The sequence below is a fragment of the Mustela nigripes genome, chromosome 4, assembly GCF_022355385.1.
Source record: "Mustela nigripes isolate SB6536 chromosome 4, MUSNIG.SB6536, whole genome shotgun sequence".
NCBI classification, from domain to species: domain Eukaryota; kingdom Metazoa; phylum Chordata; class Mammalia; order Carnivora; family Mustelidae; genus Mustela; species Mustela nigripes.
This window is the reverse complement of record NC_081560.1, coordinates 167,737,494-167,757,438: the sequence shown is the minus strand read 5'-3', so window position 1 is coordinate 167,757,438 and position 19,945 is coordinate 167,737,494. Positions and strand designations below refer to the sequence as shown.

Genomic DNA, 19,945 nt, shown 5'->3' with positions numbered 1-19,945 from the left:
CATTAAAAACAAAGAAGAGTATACCAAGAGGCTCGTCTCAGGTATGATTGCATTATCTTTGCCCCCCTGAAGGGTAGACTGGTAGGCAAAAAAAAGAAATCCTTCCTATCCACACCTTGGATTCCAATTCTCGCAAGAACTCAGACTTCTTCATCTTACCACTAAAGTTGTAAAGTCAAGCTCAAGAACCATTTCACCTTAACCCCGAGCAAGGGCAGAACTTTGACTACACCCCATGAATCAGCATGCCTTGGCACACAAAGAGGACACTGACAGTTTGCATTAAGTTTATAGATCCATAAACCCACAGTAAATACCAGACTCCTACAAAGTTAGAAGTTAGTAACAAAAATGCAAAGACAACAGGAAGAATAATTCCCATAACCTCTCAGAGCTCAAAGACAGAAATTAAATAGCTATGAGACCTACCACTTACTGAATGACCACCATTCTTCCAACATCTAATCAGACACCAAACAAATATCTGTCTGTGGGCAAGAAACTAGGAATGAAATGATCATCAAGACAGACACAGGCACCGCTTTTGTGAAGCTTATGGTCTAGCAGGAGTCATTAAACACATAATTACAATTGTTTTGTTAATTATAAGTGCAAGGAGGGCATGAAAGAGAAGTCAAGATATGGGAACATGTACCAGGAGACCAAACCTAGGAACAGGGACACTTCGCCCCAAAGAAATAGCATTTAAGCTAAGGCTTAAAGGCTGAGTAGGGTTTGCCCAGGCAAAGAGCCTGTCCATCATTATGGAGCACTTCCTACGTGTCCTGCTACCATATCAGGCATTAGGGTTAGAAAGATGAATTATCAAGTGTCTTTCCAAAAAGAACTCATAGTCTACTGGGAGTAAATTGGCTTCTATCTTATCTGCTGCTGGGAAATGACAGGGTCTCTCCATCACCATGTAACAAATTAAATAGTCATTTCAAAAATGTTCTGATGCTCAGAAAAATTCAACCAAAAATCTTCCTAATTCCAAAAGGTTCTAAGGACAGAGGATTTCTCAAATACTTTAAAAAAAATACAGATGACACTGAGAAACTGTGAAACCCCTGGTGCACCTGGGGCTTCCCCGAGATAACAAGGCATGTTGTGTGGGGATATGTAAGCCCCAGAAGGAAATACACAGCTGGGACAGGGCAACCCAACCATCCCAAAGAAAGGTTCAACGAAGGACTGAATAAAGAGGAATGAGGCTGGATGTTAAACCTTGGAGAACTATAAAACATTGTATTGTTTTGTGGTTAATGACATTAATGGTATTAATAATGTTAATGAGAACTTTGTTAAGGATAACCAAGCACACTACAAATCTCTATGTAGACTTAACACATTCAGTTCTGTGGGTAAGTACTATCACTGTCCTCCTTTTATGGATGAAAAAACTAGGGATTAGATAAGTTGAGAAATATCTGGGGGTTGAGTGGGACAAGTGGCTGGACTCACTGAACAAGTTTCTTGGGCTTTAATAGCCATAAAAGGATAAACAATGAGGTGCTAGGCCTGTGTGAAGTGGATAACTGGTACTGAGACTCCTCCACATAAACTTAGGACTCAACAGGGCTACACCCTCAGTGAAAAGAGATGATAGATAGAAGTCCAATCACTGGGACAGGAAGACCCAAAGGAAATCTAACAACATCTCCTGGGCTTTGAGTGAGGAAAAACACTTGGACTGCCTGGAGAATTTTTATTGACAACTCTTCCATCACAAGAGTTTGGGGTTCCAGGGTACATGAACCAAGTTGTCTAAGAAACCCCAAGGTCAGAATTCAATACAAAAAATCATCCTAAGCAAATGGTATCTCCTTGGGCACCTGGTTAAACAAATGAACCTGAACCATTCCAGAGTCCTAGAAATAAAGCCTTTCTGGAAATTAGTCCACAATCCAAAATTACAACACAAAAGAAAAAAGATCCAGCCTGAATCAAAGTCAGCAGTCACAGTACATGATAGGAAAGATTGCCAAGGCCTTCAGCCAATAGAATGAAGACTATAAAATAAATGTTTAAAATAATTGAAGAGGGGCGCCTGGGTGGCTCAGTGGGTTGAAGCCTCTGCCTTCAGCTCAGGTCATGATCAACGAATCACGACAAAGGACTAGAGTCCTGGGATCGAGCCCTGCGTTGGGCTCTCTGCTCAGCAGGGAACCTGCTTCCTCTTCTCTCTCTCTGCCTCTCTGCCTACTTGTGATCTCTGTCAAATAAATAAATAAAACCTTAAAAAAAATAAAAATAAAAATAAAATAATTAAAGATATAAGGGAAGGAAAAAAAATTAAAAAGGATACTAGCAACAAGACCAGTCATATGGGGGGAAAAAAACCCTATATAAAATAAAAATAAAATCATTGAAAAGGAAATCTTGTTCAATTGGCTATTAGCAGATAAGCACACCTTGAGAGACTTAGTGAGTAAGAAGACAAAGCTACAGAAATGTAACATAAGAAATAAAAAGAAGAAAATATCAAAGAGGCCAGTAGATAAAGAAGAATGAATGAGAAAATCCAACCTATATCTGGTTAAGAGTTCCAGAAGGAGTGAATAAAGAAGGTAAAAGAGAGAATTTTTTTTTAAAGATTTATTTACTTATTTGAGAGAGAGCAAGCATGTGTGCACATAGTCGAGGGGGGGAGGGTGGGCAGAGGGAGAGGGACAGAGAAACTCAAGAAGACTCCAGGCTACATGGGTCTTGATCTTACAACTGTGAGATCATGACCTGAGCCAAAATCAAGAGTCAGACCCTTAACTGACTGCACCACTCAGGCGCCCTGACAAAGGAGACACTATTCAAAGACAAATTCAGATTCAGATTCAGGAAATGGCAAATCCTAAGCACAGTCAGCAAAACTACATTCAGACCAAATGCATGGTGCTAAAACCCCAGGACACCAAAGACAAAGGGAAGCTCTACCAACCAAACAGAAGCAAGGCAGGATGCCTGAAGGGGAGCAAGAATCACGAGACTGACAGCAGACTTCTCCACGGCGCCACTAGGTGCTCACATGGGGTTCTGCCCACTTAAGAGTACAAATAGAATTTCATCTTAATCACTTACAAGTGTGGCAAAAATAAAAATATTTTTAGGTAAACAAACAAGCGTATTAGCCTCTGAAAAATGTATCGCTGAAATAATTATGAAAGGATACACTTTTAAAAGGAGATGGAACCTAGATGTAAGGAATTGGGGATATGAAGAAATAGAAAACAAAAGAACCAAGCCCACCTAGCTGGCTAAGTCGGTGGGGCACGTCACTTTTGATCTCAGGGATGTGAGCTCAAATCAAGCACCATGTTGGACATAGGGCTTACTTTATAAAAAAAAATTGAAAAACAAAGAAAACAAAAGAGCTGGTAAACATCTTGGTGAATCTGAATAAATATTCATTGACTCTATAAAAATCATGATTGCTGACAGGATCACGGTGGTATTTGGAGTTAAAAACATCAGATCCTTATGTTGTTAAGAATAAGCATATGGATCAGCTGTGGATTGGCTTAGACATGATGTCTACAATGTGTGTTCAACTTTTGAGGAAATCTATAAGACAGAGTGAGAATTACATTGAATGGTGGTAGCTTTTCAGAAAATAACTGGGCTTTTCAGAAAATAACTGGATAAACCAGGAAAAGGAGAATAGGGAGTAATGAGGAGAGAGTAACCAGTGGAGGACAAAAAGGGGAATAAAGAAAACTCAATCCAACAAAAAAGCAGGAACAGGCTTTTTTTGAGCATTAAAATAATCAGGGTTAATCATAGAAAATAAGTAAAATTATCAATAAATACAAATAGACTAGATATACCAATCAAAAGACAAATATATCAGATTGGATTTTTTTTTAATTACAAGATACTCACCTAAAATATAAAGACATCAAAAGTTTAAAAGTATAGAGAACTTATGCACAAAAATCCCAGATAGAGTTGTATTAATAACAGGTTATTTTGTAAGTAAAAACATTAAGGATTGAAGAAGGTTCTCACGTAATATTAAGGGCATAATTAACCAGGAAGAAATAACAATTGCAACTTTTTACTTACCTTATGAACCTAATCTAAAATATACTTAAAGCAAAAAAAGTGACAGAACTACAAGAAATAGATAAATCTCCAAACTTTTTTTCAGTGATTATACAGACAAAAAATGTTAGGAAAGATATAGATCTGGACAACACAATTAACGAGGTTTATCTAATGAACATCACAGAGACTCCTGAAGTTTGAACATTTAGAGAGTACGTAACAATTTCAAGCACACAGGCACCAGTTACAAAAACTGACTACTTTCATTGGTCCCAAAGCAAGTTTCAACAAATTCCAAAGAATCAGCAGAATACAGACCACAGTGCAAAAATATGAGAGATAGTAACTAAAAGATAACTTAAATGCATATATATTGGGGAATTTAAAATTGTACTTTTAATTACCATAAGAGGAATAGCAGATATTTTTAAGACTTACTCTCAAAGGAGAAATATTTCTGAAAACAGAAAATATTTAGAACTCAAAGAAAATGAAAATGCCATATTTCAAACCCTGTGGGGAAGAACTCAAGAAATCATTTAAAGGACATTTTATAGCTGTAGATGTTTCTCATAGAAAAGTAGATTTAACATTAATGAGCAAAGCTTCAGTCTTAAGACGGTAGAAAACAAGTACAATAAATCCAAAGCCTGTAGAAGGAAAGAAGTAATAAAATTAAAGCAGTCAATGAAATATAACCTTATAACAAAATCTCCTTCTTTTTAAAAGAAAACAATGTGATAATAACCATAAAGGTATTGCACTGATAGAAAGTGTGAACTCTGGAGGTGATGGGTCTGGTTTGAGTCCCCGCTCTGCCACTTCCCAGTTGCGTGGCCTTTGGACGTGAATTGTGGCAGCATCGGTGGAGTTACAGCCTAAAGCCCGGACTACCCACCAGACCCCTGTGCCCATGCATGGATTGGTTACCCTTACAACAGGACTTCCAAGCTCTATACTCTAATGGGAGTGGCTTCCTCCTATAAAGAAATAGGCTATTACTGTCCCCATTGAACAGATGGAGAAACTGAGGTTTGGAAAATTTATGTACATCTCCCTAAAGTCATGTAATATAAGACCCTGGAGCTGGCTCAAGATGGGATCTTTCCGGCTGCAGAGTCTGCCCTCCCAACCACCAGGCTTATCTGTAAGAGAAGAGGCTGATCCCAAAGGGTCATTCAGCCTAGCCCTGCTCTAGAAAGTTACTTCCTATATATACCCAACCTCAGAGACAACGTCTTTGAAGGTAAAACATAAAAGAAAAGGGGTAAATGCATAGAAGTCCCTTGCTTGGGTATAGAAGTTCCTGCTCTTCCTAACGGTAACCCAGCAGTTAAGATCATGGGCTTTGGAGTTAGAAATAATAAGAACGGTTGCTAATATTTATTAAACACTATGTACCAAGCATAATACTAAGCTCTTTCTATCTTTACAACCTCCCTTTCTGCAGGTTCTATTATTGTCCCATAACACAGATTAAGAACCTGAGGTGCAGAGAGGTTAACCTCACGCAGATATAAATTGGCAGAGGCAGGATTCGAACCCTGTCCACCGAACACCAGAGCTTACATCCTTTTTTTTAGATTTTATTTATTTATTTGACAGAGAGAGAAGTCACAAGTAGACAGAGAGGCAGACAGAGGGGCGGGGGAAGCAGGCTCCCTCCTGAGCAGAGAGCCCAATGCGGGGCTCCATCCCAGGACCCTGAGATCATGACTTGAGCCAAAGGCAGAGGCTTAATCCACTGAGCCACCCAGGTGTCCCCAGAGCTTACATTCTTATCCATGCTTCACTCCGGGAGCCCAACCTCCTCATCCACTGATTGGGGGTGACAATAGCCACCCCACCCCCCAAACTCTGAAGAGGAACTGAGACAGGTAGGGAAAGCCACAAGCACAGAGTCTGGCATGATGGCAGTAATGGTGGTGACAGCTGACACTTGCAAAGACACGGACCTAAAATGATTTTACCATTCCTGATTGTTCCAGAATAACTGAATGCATAAAGTCCACAAAAAGAAGCCTTTCCTTCCAGTTCATCTCACAAATCTTCAAGAGGACAGATCATTTGTGCTTTCTATGTGAAAGCTTATTTTCAAAATCAAGATCATAGCATTTCCCACCATATAAAGACATAAAGAAAAGCATTTAAAAGAATCTGACAAATAAAACTGCAGAGAAGTGGGGGGGTGGGGAGTGAAGGCTCACATCACCCAATGCAGTAAGTCTAGCCTTCAACTTCATTTTCCAGAATTCTTGAAATATCAGTGATGGCAGCATAAAAGACCAATTAATCATGTTGTTTGTTCTCTGTGTGTGAGTCACTGTTGCCATCTACAGTTAAAGATGGGGCCATGCAGCGCTGCCAAAGAGCTCATTCTAAAAGCACCTAGAGATGGTGATGCTCAGAAAACACGCTTGCTCAGTGAGTCCAGAAAAGAAAGACGCTACCTGCAGGAGAAGCTCTTTCTCAACCACCTCTTCCGTCTTGCTGATGAGACGTCTCTGCAGGGTGTGGATCTTCTGTATCAGCTCAAAGGTACTGGGGTCACTGGCCTGTTCAAAGGGAACAAAATAAAGCAGCTGAGATATCCCCAGTTCAAAGCACTGAAGTCTCTATGTAAAATAATTCTTTTCTTATTAAAATGTATCATCTCTGCAGAGACCCCATACAGAGAGAATTAAAACCAAAATAAAAATAAAAATAAAAGAGCATAACAGATTGTGATGGCCATCAAAAAAAAAGCTGAAGTTTGGCTAATGTATTATCTGTTGGCTCTAGTTGGTCAATAAATGGAAAATGAACACATGTATTCTGCCGGAGGGAACAAGGATAATACTAACAATCATGATAGCTACTATGCATTATACCTGATTCTTTGCCACCGTCCCAACACCCTGCTAAGTGCTTTTCATACAATATCAAGCTTTAGGCCCACGACAGTCCTAAGAGACATCACTGGTCTTCCCCTCTTACAGAGAGGGCAACTGAGGCTCTGAGGAATAAGTCGTCCACCCACACTGGTAAGAGTCAGAGCTGGATTCGGCTCAGATATGCCCGGCTCTCAAGTCTACCGTTCTTCATTACTATGCTCTGAGGCTTTTACTCCTATGCCCTCTGTTTCCGAATGAATGAGACAGGCTTCCCTAATTTATTCAAACTCAGGATTCTCCTTTGGTAATTGCCAACAAGAAGATTCATTATAGCCTATGATGGGGAAGGTTTCTAGGATGTAGACTTCTGCTAATAATTGGCAGCAAAACACGACCATGGCATTTAGCTCTCAAATGGGGTTATCAATCCGTTAAGCTCTGAGGCAACTTCAATAACTATCTGTGTACAATTCAAACAAACGCTACAGTTATAAATTGATAATCTGTCCTCTCGACTTTGAGCCAAAGTTCTGCTTTCAACTGTACTGACATTTTGAATTAATCTAGCAGCTAAATATTTTCATCTGCTTCCACAATATTTTCTAATTTTTTAAATAGAAATTGACACGGAATTGGAAACTTTAAAGATCTGCTTGAAAACACATGGAATAAACTAACGCGACAGTAAATGAATTTTAAGTCTTCAGCTCTACTTTCCCAGACACATCCATATTATTGTTGGTTTAGTAAATGACACCACTCTTGGCATTTAAAGAGGAATAAATTAGGGTCAAAACCACGGGGAGAAAACATTCCACTGACTTTGACTTTGCTTAAGAAATACTAAGCAGTGCCAACTGACATCCACATACTGAGACTAGATCTGGCATACATTCATCTGGCAAGAATGGAAGTTGTTAAAATGCAGGCCTCATGTTTACATAGCAATTTGTAATGCATTATCCTTAATGCTTTCTTCATTAAAAGGAAAAGGTAGAAATGAAAAAAAAAAAACTGACTTGGCTGATGGCTCCTTCTTATGTCCTATACTTTCACCCTCCCCAAACCCTAACTGGTGGTGTCGTCAAAGTCCCTCCTGGCACCCACAGGGCTGGCCACAACTCTGAGAGAGGGCCATCTTTTCCTTGAATAAGCAGAGTTTATCGTTAACTGTTATCTGTAGGGCTGGTGGTAACGTCTATCAGGAAGTCCTAAAATAAAATATGAGAGTTGTTATCCATCAGCTACCAGTGAGACATTTGCTGTGTCCCCAGATCCTCAGAGAAAGGGTTTGGCTCACACAATGCTAGTCTTTAAAAAAAAAAAAAAAAAGCCTTGTTTCCTGTAGCAAAAAATGCAAAGACGAGCTGAAAGAAGGTACAGCTGCTGGTAGCCAGGGTGGCTAAAGGCAATCAACAATCCGAGACAGGTAGCTTTAGGAGTACTGGTTGACCAAAAACTACCTACCAGGAAAAATCTCAATTGGTGAGGCCAGCTCACAACTCACCTGGGTCTTCTTTAAATGGAAGGGATTTTGTCTAAGACTTTTTAAACAAAACCCAAGTAAACCATCTGGTTCTGGAACAACCCAATTTACATTTGATCCAGACTTACATTTTAGGTGACAATTTTCATAGCATTAAATAAAACCGAGCTTCTTCCTGTGCTTTAGGTAGGAGATTGTGTGGGGGTAGGAGAGGAAGGCTCTGTCAGGTGTTACCTCAAGCTTTCTCCATCTGTGCACGTTCATGGGGTTCTCTAGCTCCTCCTCCAGGGCTCGACATCGTGTCCTCTCCTTCAAGAATTCTCTTTGCATGTGGAAAAGCTCCTGCCTGAATAAGACAAGCTTGTCTTATTAAGAAATTCTCCACCATTTGGAGAATTTATGTGGCTATAGACCCACTACACCATACATAAAAAGTTGGCATTAGGGAGACTTCTGTGAACACAGGCCAGCCTCCAGCCAGACACAGATGTTACCAATCCCTGCAGGGCACAAAACCTCAGCGTTATCTTTAATGGAAGTACCAGAGCTTCAGAAACATGATTCTGAATACCCAAGGAGTTTACAAGTATATAAGAAGAACAGGGCGGAAGTGAATTATGAGAATTTCAATATGCTCTTCAATGCTTCTAAATATCTCTACATAAAGAACCTATCTTGTATGTTCTACCACCAAATATGGCACCTCACTGCAGGACACTGAGGCTCCGGTGATGACCTGATACCAATCAGGGTAGTGAATTTCACCCTGACTGTGCACTGAAGTCACCTGGGGAGCTGCACAACCCACCTTCGCCTGGACCCAACCCCTGCAGGGATTCTGAAACCTTCATTGGTCAAGCATGTTACTTGGGTTTCATAGGTTGTAAAGTCCTCCTGATAATTCTAATGCACAGCAAGGATGCAGAAGGATAGAGTTAGCTGTGATATTTTATTTGATGGTCCACAACTAACTACACAGATGGCTGCAGAAGTCCTGAAGAACTAGCTCTGGCTCAGACCTACTGCTCCAATCTGCGGGAATCTCTAGTTAATAGGCCTGCACATCAGCCATTCATAGGACCCTGGGAGCTGGCAGTCACCCTATGGAACAAGGCGCTTTGTTGCGGGGCGGAGAAGAGGCAAACACTCACGTTGACGTGGGCAATAAGGATATTATTATCTGTCCTCGCCTGTTGTGGGTGTGCAGATTACTAATACCAAGCCATCTCTTTTACTTAATTGCTTCATTTAAACCAATAATACAACTTCCCCTCATTAGCAAGACAAACCATTAGAATTAAATGCATGATGTTCACTCAACAGGGAGCTCAGCACAAGCTGCTTAGAATTAAAAGCATATTTTTAACACTTCGATTTTCTAGAATGTCGTCAGGAGAGAAGGGTGGGAGGGAGTGTTAGCTACTGTTATGGACAGGTTATTTTGTTCTAGGCTCTGCGCTAGGCACATTGTGTTGGTTTTGATGTTTAGCTACAAGTCGAAAGCTCAGAGAAGTTAAGAGATTTGCCCAAGGTCACACAGCTTGTGGGTGGCAAGGCTGAGATTGGAATTCATGCTGGCTTGCCTCCAATATCTTCAGTGAGTTGTCTTCCCATTGAAGCTGTTATCCACAAGCCAGTGATACTGACAAGGAATGGGTAGAATATGGTCCTTTGTGTATATAATAGAAATAACTCATGGCTGGCAAGTTTAGTGATGATCTTCGAAATCACTCAATAGCTCCTTAGAATGAACATGTTTGTCTTAGAAATGTCAGTGATGGTATTTCTGAATAGTAAACTCCATGCGTGATTTTTTAAACCCTCCTTTATGTTTTTTTCTGCATTTGCCACATTTTCTACAGTGAGTGTGTTCTACGTTCATCATCTGAAATACAAGCAACTCTAGAAAAAAATTAAAAGTATTGATCCCTCCTCGATGGTGGCAACTTCCCTTGCTATTCCTGATTATAATCGCTGCATCTAAATATCAACACTATCTTCTAATTCAATTCACTTAAGAAGCAGATGCGGCCCGTGTCCTTATCCCAAGGTGGTCAAGGATACTGTTCATCTACAAGTCCACAGGGAATAAGGATAGCTCCAGAGACAACACCAAGCCTCTTACTTGGTTTCCTGCAATTGCCTATATAAAACATGGTGAGGTTTTCCCAAAGGGGAAGTAGATCTTGTATAATACAAGATTTAAGGCCAGAAGAAGGCCCACTAAGTTAAAGTAAAAGCTGCAGAAGATAAATCAAGAGTGAGATATAAAATTTGGCTGCCTTCTAAAGAAACAGAGTTTTCAAATAGTGATAAAATTAAATTTTTTCCCTTCTTTTCATTCTGTATATAATTCCAAGAAAAAGATGTGCAAATGTTACCAGGATTAAATTTAAATACTGCTGCTCGATCGCTTGCATGCTGCCTACTTAAAGAAATTCTGAAAAGCTCATTGGGGGAAATGGTTTTCTGAATTATATCTAGCTTGTGTCTGTGATCTGCCCTGAAATTTCTTTTTTTTATTATTTTCTTTTTTTTTAATTTTTTAAAAATATTTTATTTATTTATTTGACAGAGAGAGATCACAAGAAGGCAGAGAGGCAGGCAGAGAGAGGGGGAAGCAGACCCCTGCTGAGCCGAGAGCCCAATGTGGGGCTCGATCCCAGGACCCTGAGACCATGATCTGAGCCAAAGCCAGGGGCTTAACCCACTGAGCCACCCATGTGCCCCAACATTCTTTTTTAAAAGCCAGAATACATTTCTAAAAAAATATTTTTGCACTCACTTATATTCCCTTGAGGACAAACTAGTTCACTTTTTTGGTGACATAGAAAGGGCACAATGTAGATTCTCAATTATGGAAAATTTGTTCTCATTATTTGCTCATAATTTCATCATATGAGAAAACTGATTTATACAACCTGATATAGACCTTCCACAACCAATAAGCAATGAACATATAAGGTCATTTCAGGAGGTCCCCCGAGACCATGGTGCCCTTACCTCTGAGTTCATCAACATTAGCCTGTTATTATTATTATTATTTTTATTATTACCTGAGTTCATCGACATTAGCCACACTCCTGGCAAGAATCCCCTTTTCTCTGCGGAGTTTCTTAATCTCAAGTTTGAGAATTCTCATGTCCTCCACCCTCTGGTTGTACTGGCTCTCGCCTTTATTCAGCACAGACTGTTGGATCTTGATCTTCTCGTAGAGCAAAGCCAACTCATCATTACGCCGGACAAGCTGAGACCCGAGGATATCTCTCTCGCTGATGACCTAGAAAGACAGGGAAAAGCATGGCCATTAGGGAAACAAAAGTCTCATTTTTATCAAGCAGCCTCTTTCATCCTGTCAAAGATCCCTCAAATGTCCATGTATGTGTACTAGGCATCCAGTGGGCAGGCAGGGCACTGGAAAGATCCTGCTAGACATTCAGCACAGCTCCTCCCATGGGTTTGCAGTCCCATCGGAAAGAGAAAGAGTACAACAAATCATCCATCATCATCATCATCCCACATTTCTTGGCCTCTGGGTGTTTGTGTTTTTTCCCAACCCATTATTTTATAAATGTTAGATTTTGAATGACTTTATGGTGGACTAGCTCTTGCCCATTTCCAGCAGTCCTTACTGTCTTACACTAGCCACTTTCTCTTTTTTTCAACCTGCCAAATCTCTGAAAGCATTTAAGTTCCTAACCCCCTAATTATGCATTTGAGTTTCTAACTCCAGAATTATATAATTATTCATTGCAATTACATGTGAGCAATTATATTGTACTGGAATATAAGGTCCCTGAAAACAGGGACCTTATTTTCCCATTGATCAGGGTATCCCCAATGCCTAAAGGATAGTAAGTTGCTCATAAATATGCCTTGAATAATGAATGACTATTTCATAAGTTATCAACAGAAGATGGGTCTCTACTGCTGTTCTTCCAACAGATGGAATGCAAAGCCTAGAAAAGAATGAGGATTCATGAAAAGTGAAGCAAACAGTTGTGTCTGCAGAGGAGACCTGCAGGTCTGGTGAGGAGGGGTTCCTACCTGGTCTAATTCCTTCTTCTGTCTCAGCCTCTCCCCATCAGCCTCAGCGATGATTCGCAGGAGTTTTCTCTCTTCCGCTTCCTGCTTTTCAATGAAGTGTTTGGTCTCCAGAGCTTGTTGTCTTAGCTTCTGCAGCTCAGCCTGACAAAGAATGAAAGATACAGAGAGACTTCGCTCTGTGGCAATACAGACCTGGACGTCGGGCCCAGATTTAGATGCACAGTTGTTCTTCTTACACTGACCCCCTGATGTTTCGTTTAGCGTGGTTTGATCACTCCCCCAAGCAAAACCAGCTTCACTCACACACACATGCACACACACACAGGCCTTGCAATAGTGTTGTAAAGAAACAACAGTGTACATCACAGTGATCATGTTTATTCCATGTGTTGTGCCCTTGAGGGATTTCCATCCTTTTTCTAGATACGGATAGCAGAGGCTTCATTGGCATTCAGCAGCTCTTCTCTTCCCAGCTAAACAAGGTGAGAATTCACAAAGAATAGTGCAGAGGAGGATGTAGGGGTGAGGACAGGGGAGGGCCTTTGTATGCACTACCTCCTGTAAAGTCCCAACACAAACAGTACATCAACCATAAAGATAAAGCCTGTTGCAAGAAAAGAATAAATTAACAAAGAGAATGACCAAGTGTCTATCTTGATGGAACAGAAGAGATGTCATGATATAAAAAGATATATAGATTCTATTCCTCAGACGCCTCCAATCTAGATGAGAAGATAAGATATACAAGTATATGTGAATATTAACAATTCTAGGCAGTGATTTTTTTCAATATCTTTATTAGCACACAGAGTACTGATGTTACAGGAGGTCAGAGGACTATGGTTGTCAGGGAGGCTTCCTGGAAGAGCTCAGATCTTGAAGCTCTTGAGGTTACATGGAAATTGTAAGAGTGATGGGGACGAGGTGCCATGGACTGGTCAGTTTCAGAAGGAAAATACCTCTCATCAAAGGACACATTCGTTTCAACCCCACGAGTATGTTTGTGACCTACAGTATCTCTGGCATGATACCAGGCATTTTGCATAGCTACTCTCATCCCATTTTACAAATACAATGTGTAGGAGACAAAGAAAACCAAATTCGCTTGCCCAAGGTCACACAGCTAGTAAAGAGCAGAGTTTAGATTGCAACCCAGATCTTTTGATTCCAAAGCCTGTGGAATCTTTTGATTCCTAGCAGGGGTGGCTAGCACCACCCAATTGTTTCAGGCAAAATACAAAAAGTAAGGCTTGAAAGACTCATCATCCATTAGAAATGGCAAATATAACCAACTATGTTAGAATGTGGAAATGGTATTTACTGTGGAAAAAAAGACATGGGAGTACCCAGAGATGAGTTTCTAATTCCTGCCTGCCTAGGGGTTAGAGGGAAGAAACAGTGAGACCCTTGGCAACTGATAGATATTTCCTAAGAGAAGAGGCTTGTGTTGGGGGAAGGCATTAACCAGACAAGCATGCAAACTGTAAAGTATGTTCACCATACAGCCGAGCATCCAGTGTGGCTGATTATTGGAGTGTGGGGTAGGGAATAGCAGGAGGTAAAACTGAGCCAGACAGGGAAGGGCTTTATATGCCACACACTGTACAGAGTATGCAAGAAGGAGCCACAGAAGTATTCTCATTAAAGGGAAGAAGAGTATGTCTTTGAGAGGTTCCATGCCCACATGGGAAGGACAGGTTTTTATCACAGACCAGGTCAACAGAAAATGAGAAGAGAGCTCTGATTTCACCCATGCCTGGAAACACAAGGGAGATGACAAGATGATTTTAAGACTCAGTGACCTGCAAGTTGGCAAATGACAGTAAAAAAAAGTGATACATTTTTTTCTTCAAGGAAGTATTGTGACACCCCCACCACCACCCACCCACCCAGAAAGTTGACCGGGATGATAGAAAACCTCTTACTTACAAAGTGCCCAACACAACTTGAGTTGGGTTGGACTCATGGAGACCAAGAGTCATGAATTTCATACCTCAATCTTGTCCAAATAGTAGAAGATACTGCACGCCTAGTAATAGACATGTAATGTCACAGACTAAATGCCTCTGGCTACTGTAAAATCAAAGGATTCTTTTATGACATTTGGTTCGTTCACTCATGAAATATGTTTTGGTTTGGGGATAAGCGAAAGGAAAGGCGTTCTGAGAAAAGATCTGGTCTAGTATTTACCACTTTGGGGGATTGCCTACTGGGAAAGAGAGCAAAGAACCAGCCTTTCTCTTTCTATCAACAGTTAAGGTGACAGTGAAGACAGCCATAAAATACCTGCGTGGCTCATGTTTTCTTTAATAAAACTTTTATTTTCCCAGATGTGCAACATTCACTTCCCTGTTCCTAAGTGCCAAGAGCTGATCAGAATCCATCAGCAGAACAAAATGAAACCCCCGTTATATTAAAATGCAATCAACGGTGTGTAAAGGTATCTGTCTGAGATGTAAAACCATTCACGCGTTTGGCATTGCTGTGTGTTTGTGGTTTTTTTTAACCACAATATATCAAAATTCTGAGTGGTCTCCTTATGTCATAAATGTATGGGCTGTAAACAAGATGTGGCATTAGACTATGGCAGCAAATGTTAACATCAACAAAATACCTTGAGTCTAATGCATTTAGCAGCTATAAATCTGAGCTGTCTCACCCAGGAGAGATGGTAACTGCTGTGTGCCCAAAAGCCCATCAAACAATGTTCTAGAGGGGACCTGAGGTATCCTAATCTCTCAAAGCATTGCTGGTGGTATGAAGTAGTAATACACTCACAGGACACACTCTTTAGTCTCTGCCTCCACAATTATCTTTGTGATGGGGTTTACAGAATATCTATCATCCAATATGGCTGTAGGTACACATCGCAACTCAAGAACCATACACCCCGGTGTTTCACCCATTCGTACATGATCCCGACATTCTCTGGGTGTCACAGAAACCATCTGTTTACATCTAAAACAAATAGGACCACCCAAAGTTTTCCAGCCATGGGAATAATTGGGCTTCCCCTCTCTCTCTGTGGCAGCTCCCAGCCAGGTCATCCTAGTAAAAGGATAAGGTGCCCTAAAGCCAGGTGCTAATGTGATGCCGGGTTCTGGACAAAGAGAATCCACTACTGAATTATTCACCAGGAATCAAAGCGGTGTCACAGTGATGTGGGATGATTTGGAGGTGATGAGGGGCAGAATCAGGGGCTTGTTAGGACACTCCAAATGAGACAGCTCCATCAGCGCTGATGAGACAAGACTGGGACAGAATGGGCAGATGAACGCACATGCGGCAATATCTACAAGGACTATTGACATTCTGTCATAACCATAATGTGCTGACGATGTCTAGAATACTGAGGAGTCAGTAGAGCCTGGTAGCAACTGAGAGAGGAACAGAAACATGGAAGGAGCAAGAGGTTTCTTCTGAGGGGAATGAATGAGGATGAAGATGATCTACTAAGGACAACAGTTTGTCATCTTGGAGAAGTAGTCAATTGGGTGGTCCTGTCTAAAGGTGTCCCTCAGTCTGCCACACAGGAGGGGACTTGCCCTTCCAGAGGCATTCCGTGCCTACAGAGCTTTGTAGAACACAACAATAATAAGCTAAATGTCTCTTGGAGCAAGGTTACTAGAAAATCTGCCCTTCCCTCCTGGGTTTTGGTTTGCGAACTTCAGATGCATGATATCCAGAGATCTGTGCGAATTGTGATTCAAATATGAGGCTAAAAAAGTCAAGAGGCTGAAACTCAACATTTGCGCTGTCATATTTTTCTAAAGAATGTCAGACAAGCTTCGTGATAGACCAAAATTATCCAGTCGAAGCACCATTACAAGTCACCCTTGGATAACCTCAAATAATAAATCAAGCAGGCATCCTTTCTCTGTTCCTCATTCTTACCTCCATGGGAAATGCTGAGGGAAAAAGTCCTCCTGGTTTCACAGTAAGTCCAAAGCAATCATCTTTCTATAATCAATAGCCCCAAGCTCTCCAGACCTAGGATTCCCCACTTAGAGCAAGCTCTCTAGGGCAGAAGCCCTTTAAACTCATCTTCCATGTTCACCCGCTGTCAGTTCTACTGGTCCAGGACCAAAAAACAGAGCCCTATTGCCCTTTCTTTTCTTTTATTCTGATGCTTCTTTGGAGCTATATATGCATGATGATGGAAGGCATAATTGAAACAAATATTAACCAAAGTCAAACTCTAGGGAGTTAGGAATAACTGATCTTTTGCCTAGGACATTGCTTTTTCTAAAGCAGAATTTTGAAGAAGGCGGGTAGTTCTACCTTGGACCCCATTATGGGGTAACAATCTTTTGGAAAAGAACATTAGTTGGGAAAGCAAGAGATGAAGATCGATGTCATCCTATAAAAAGAAAGAGATGACCAAATAGAGTTGTACTGAAGCCTTGCTAACATGGGTCCATGCGGCCCATGGTGAAGCAATGTTTATAATAAGATTCTTAAGATTCATTCAATAGTAAATAAACTCATCCCACTACAGGCTTTGCTATCATCTACAAAATGATTCTTTCAAACAAGGAAAACAGGGGCAAAGATGCAGGATATTTTCTAACTTAAAATTATATATTTATATTTCTTTATATGGAAATGAATTTTAATGCACAATTTTTTATTTGCTTTTTATCATAAGCTAGAGTGGGGAGACGAAAGTCTCAGGTAAATATCAATTATCATATCCTTTCTGTACAGACACTTTTGTTATATTTTAATCTTTCTCAAACCAAATGTGCCTTGATTTCATGTAGTAGTTTTATTTCCATGAAGACCTATCATTAAGTTGACAAAACCTATTATGAAATTGAGAGTGCATATTTCAATCTATGGCATCTTGGAATCAAGGAAATTTGGCTTTAAAGCTGTCCAACACCAGCTACACACTTTCAAGACAGGAACTATCTTTGAAAACTAAAATGCAGAAACCAAGACACCCAGTCTCTGATTTGCTATAGAGACTTCCTCCAAGTGGCTCATAAACACCCATGAGTATTCTGCATATACATTTCCCAAGTGAAAGTGATACTTGCATAGCCTTAGTTCCTTTTTAACTCCTTGGTCAAATGGATTAAAAGGGAAATCTATTGGCTTGGATAGGAAAAGAAAAATACTTCAGGTTTAGTGAATGTGTATAATAAAACATATTTCATTTGAGGATTTGAAATGGTATAATTATTTGGTATGTATTCTTGGAAAAGGTCTTTATATTAGTAGATAAATGATGTGCCAAGTTGGTAAATTTAAAAGGGTACCTCTTGGGAATATACAGGAAGACAGAGGTGATTCCCTGGAGGAGGGGCTAAGGCGAGTGCAGGCAGAAAAGTCAGGTGCACATAAAGCAATCACCTATTAGGGGCAGCGGGACAAAAGGTCTTGCCAGCAGCACCTTATGGAAGACCCAGGGAGGAGTTTGGGTGGGTTGGGCATGGGTGCTGGATGCAAGTTGTAAATGCAAAAGGACTGTGGCAAGCCAGCAAGCACCAGGCCTTCTTGGGCACTGCCAACGTGCTCTGTTCTCTTCTGCTGATGGGATGACAGCAGTTGGTGAACTAGCTGCTTATGCGTCTCCACCAGCCTCTTCCCCACTTCTACCTGGGAGCACTGCCCAGAAGAGACCTGCCCTGGAAGGGGTGTGGCTCCTCCTATGGTTCCTCTGTTGTTCTCCCCGCCCCTTGTTCCTTCAGTGAGTGCTGAGCCTGCCTCACGGGGAGGGGGAGGGGGAGCAGACAGACGGACTCCTGCCACCACCAGTTTTATCGCCAATTCTATACCTTCAGAGTTTCCTTCTCCTTTTCTATCCGCTGCTGTTCCAGGTGCAGCTTCACAAGGGCTGACTCTTTGGCTGAGATTTCTTCTTTCAGCTGATCTACCTGATGGGTCATAATCTTCAATTTTCTCTTCATTTCTGTTATTTCATCCTAATAAAATGAAAGGAGAAATGTTTGAAAGTGAATTAAATAGACAACACCATTTGTATAAAAGTTCCATCCATATTCAAGAGCTTTTAAGGGAAGCTTTCTCCAAACAGCGGTCTCCTGAACAATGACCACTGGGCTATTCCTTTGTCTCTTGTGCCCATCAACCTCCAAGTCCTTCCTAGCCTTAACTCTCAAAATACTCTCATGAAATATTTACAAACTATGCAAAATGACTATGTCACACACACAACACACATACAAAACACACAATACATATATACAGCACGTACAACATGCGTGACATACATGTGACACATATGACGTACAACACATGCAACACATACAATACCACACACATACAATACAATACATGCATATAACACATACAATACACAGAGCACATGTGCACAACACATGACACAACATATGCAGCACACATGACCCGCAACACACGTAGCACAGACAACAAACACAGCATGTACACACAATACATACAACAAACATGCACATACAACACACACGCTTTATTCCTTGTTTTACAAGGGAGGAATTGGCCCCACAACAAACATTATAACTAAAAGGTCACAAAGCAAAGATCTGCAATTAAATGACAAGAGCGTGCTGCTCCCCTCTGAGTCATGGTCCGATTAGCAGTTCTAAAAATTAGAAACAGGAGAACAGCAATTCTACAATTCTACATAATAATTAAAGCAGGACCATGATCTTCACATCCCATCAAGCTGTGTCATTTCCACTTCAAACAAGCTGATAGTTCAGCACAAACTGATCTTCTCTCTCAGGTGAATTCCATGAGATTTCTGGTTTGCCCTGTTCTAAATTCTGCCATTAGGAAAACAGAAACTGCTTGAAACCCAGAAGCGGGGAGGAGTCAAAACGTAAAGACTAAATACATTCTTTACCTGAGCCTCAACCAGATTTTTGCTATACAGATTTCTGTCTGACCTCACGGCTTCATACAGGTTCTGTTGTTGTTTTAACTTAGTCTCTGATTCAGCAATTTTTTTCCTGTAGTCAAAAATCTGCATTTCACGGATTTTTATGTCTTCCATGTTCATGAGGACCTGGAGAAGAAAGAAGTATATTAAATGGTTAAAGAGCCGATCTGTTTTTATCCGTTCGGGACAAACAGAGATTTTGATCTAAGGGTAGCTGGTAGAAATGCTCACAATCCGAAAATCTTACTGTGGTTATAATCACTGCGGTACAACACAGAAATTCAGCCCAGCTGATTAGGGGCAAACATACATTTGATCTACGCTAGAGTTCTGCCCAAGCATGAAGACTTAGTGCAGTTATTTTGTGATGACGAGAAGAAAAAAATAAAGAAATTCTTTCAGTTCTGAAAACCTCTCCCAAACATCTACCCAGCAAAAAAGAGAAAAGAAAAAGAAAAGGCACCAGTTTAAACAGATCTTCACATGGAGCACTAAGAAAGATAAGAAATAACTTAGCTTATTTGTGGAGCATAACAAATAGCATGGAGGACATGGGGAGTTAGAGAGAAGGGAGTTGGGGGAAATTGGAAGGGGAGGTGAACCATGAGAGAC

General features: G+C 40.7%; 1 protein-coding gene across 1 annotated transcript in view; it reads right to left on the bottom strand.

Annotated features, from left to right (window-relative positions):
* Positions 1-19,945, bottom strand: part of CFAP58 (cilia and flagella associated protein 58) — a 92,173-nt gene that overhangs the window by 37,976 nt on the left and 34,252 nt on the right. The window contains exons 10-15 of the mRNA XM_059397711.1: positions 19,298-19,459; positions 18,231-18,377; positions 12,448-12,588; positions 11,457-11,680; positions 8,635-8,746; positions 6,492-6,596 (exon numbers count right to left, since the gene is read on the bottom strand). Of these exons, the coding sequence (XP_059253694.1) occupies positions 6,492-6,596; positions 8,635-8,746; positions 11,457-11,680; positions 12,448-12,588; positions 18,231-18,377; positions 19,298-19,459 (891 nt within the window). The remainder of the gene's footprint in view (positions 1-6,491; positions 6,597-8,634; positions 8,747-11,456; positions 11,681-12,447; positions 12,589-18,230; positions 18,378-19,297; positions 19,460-19,945) is intronic.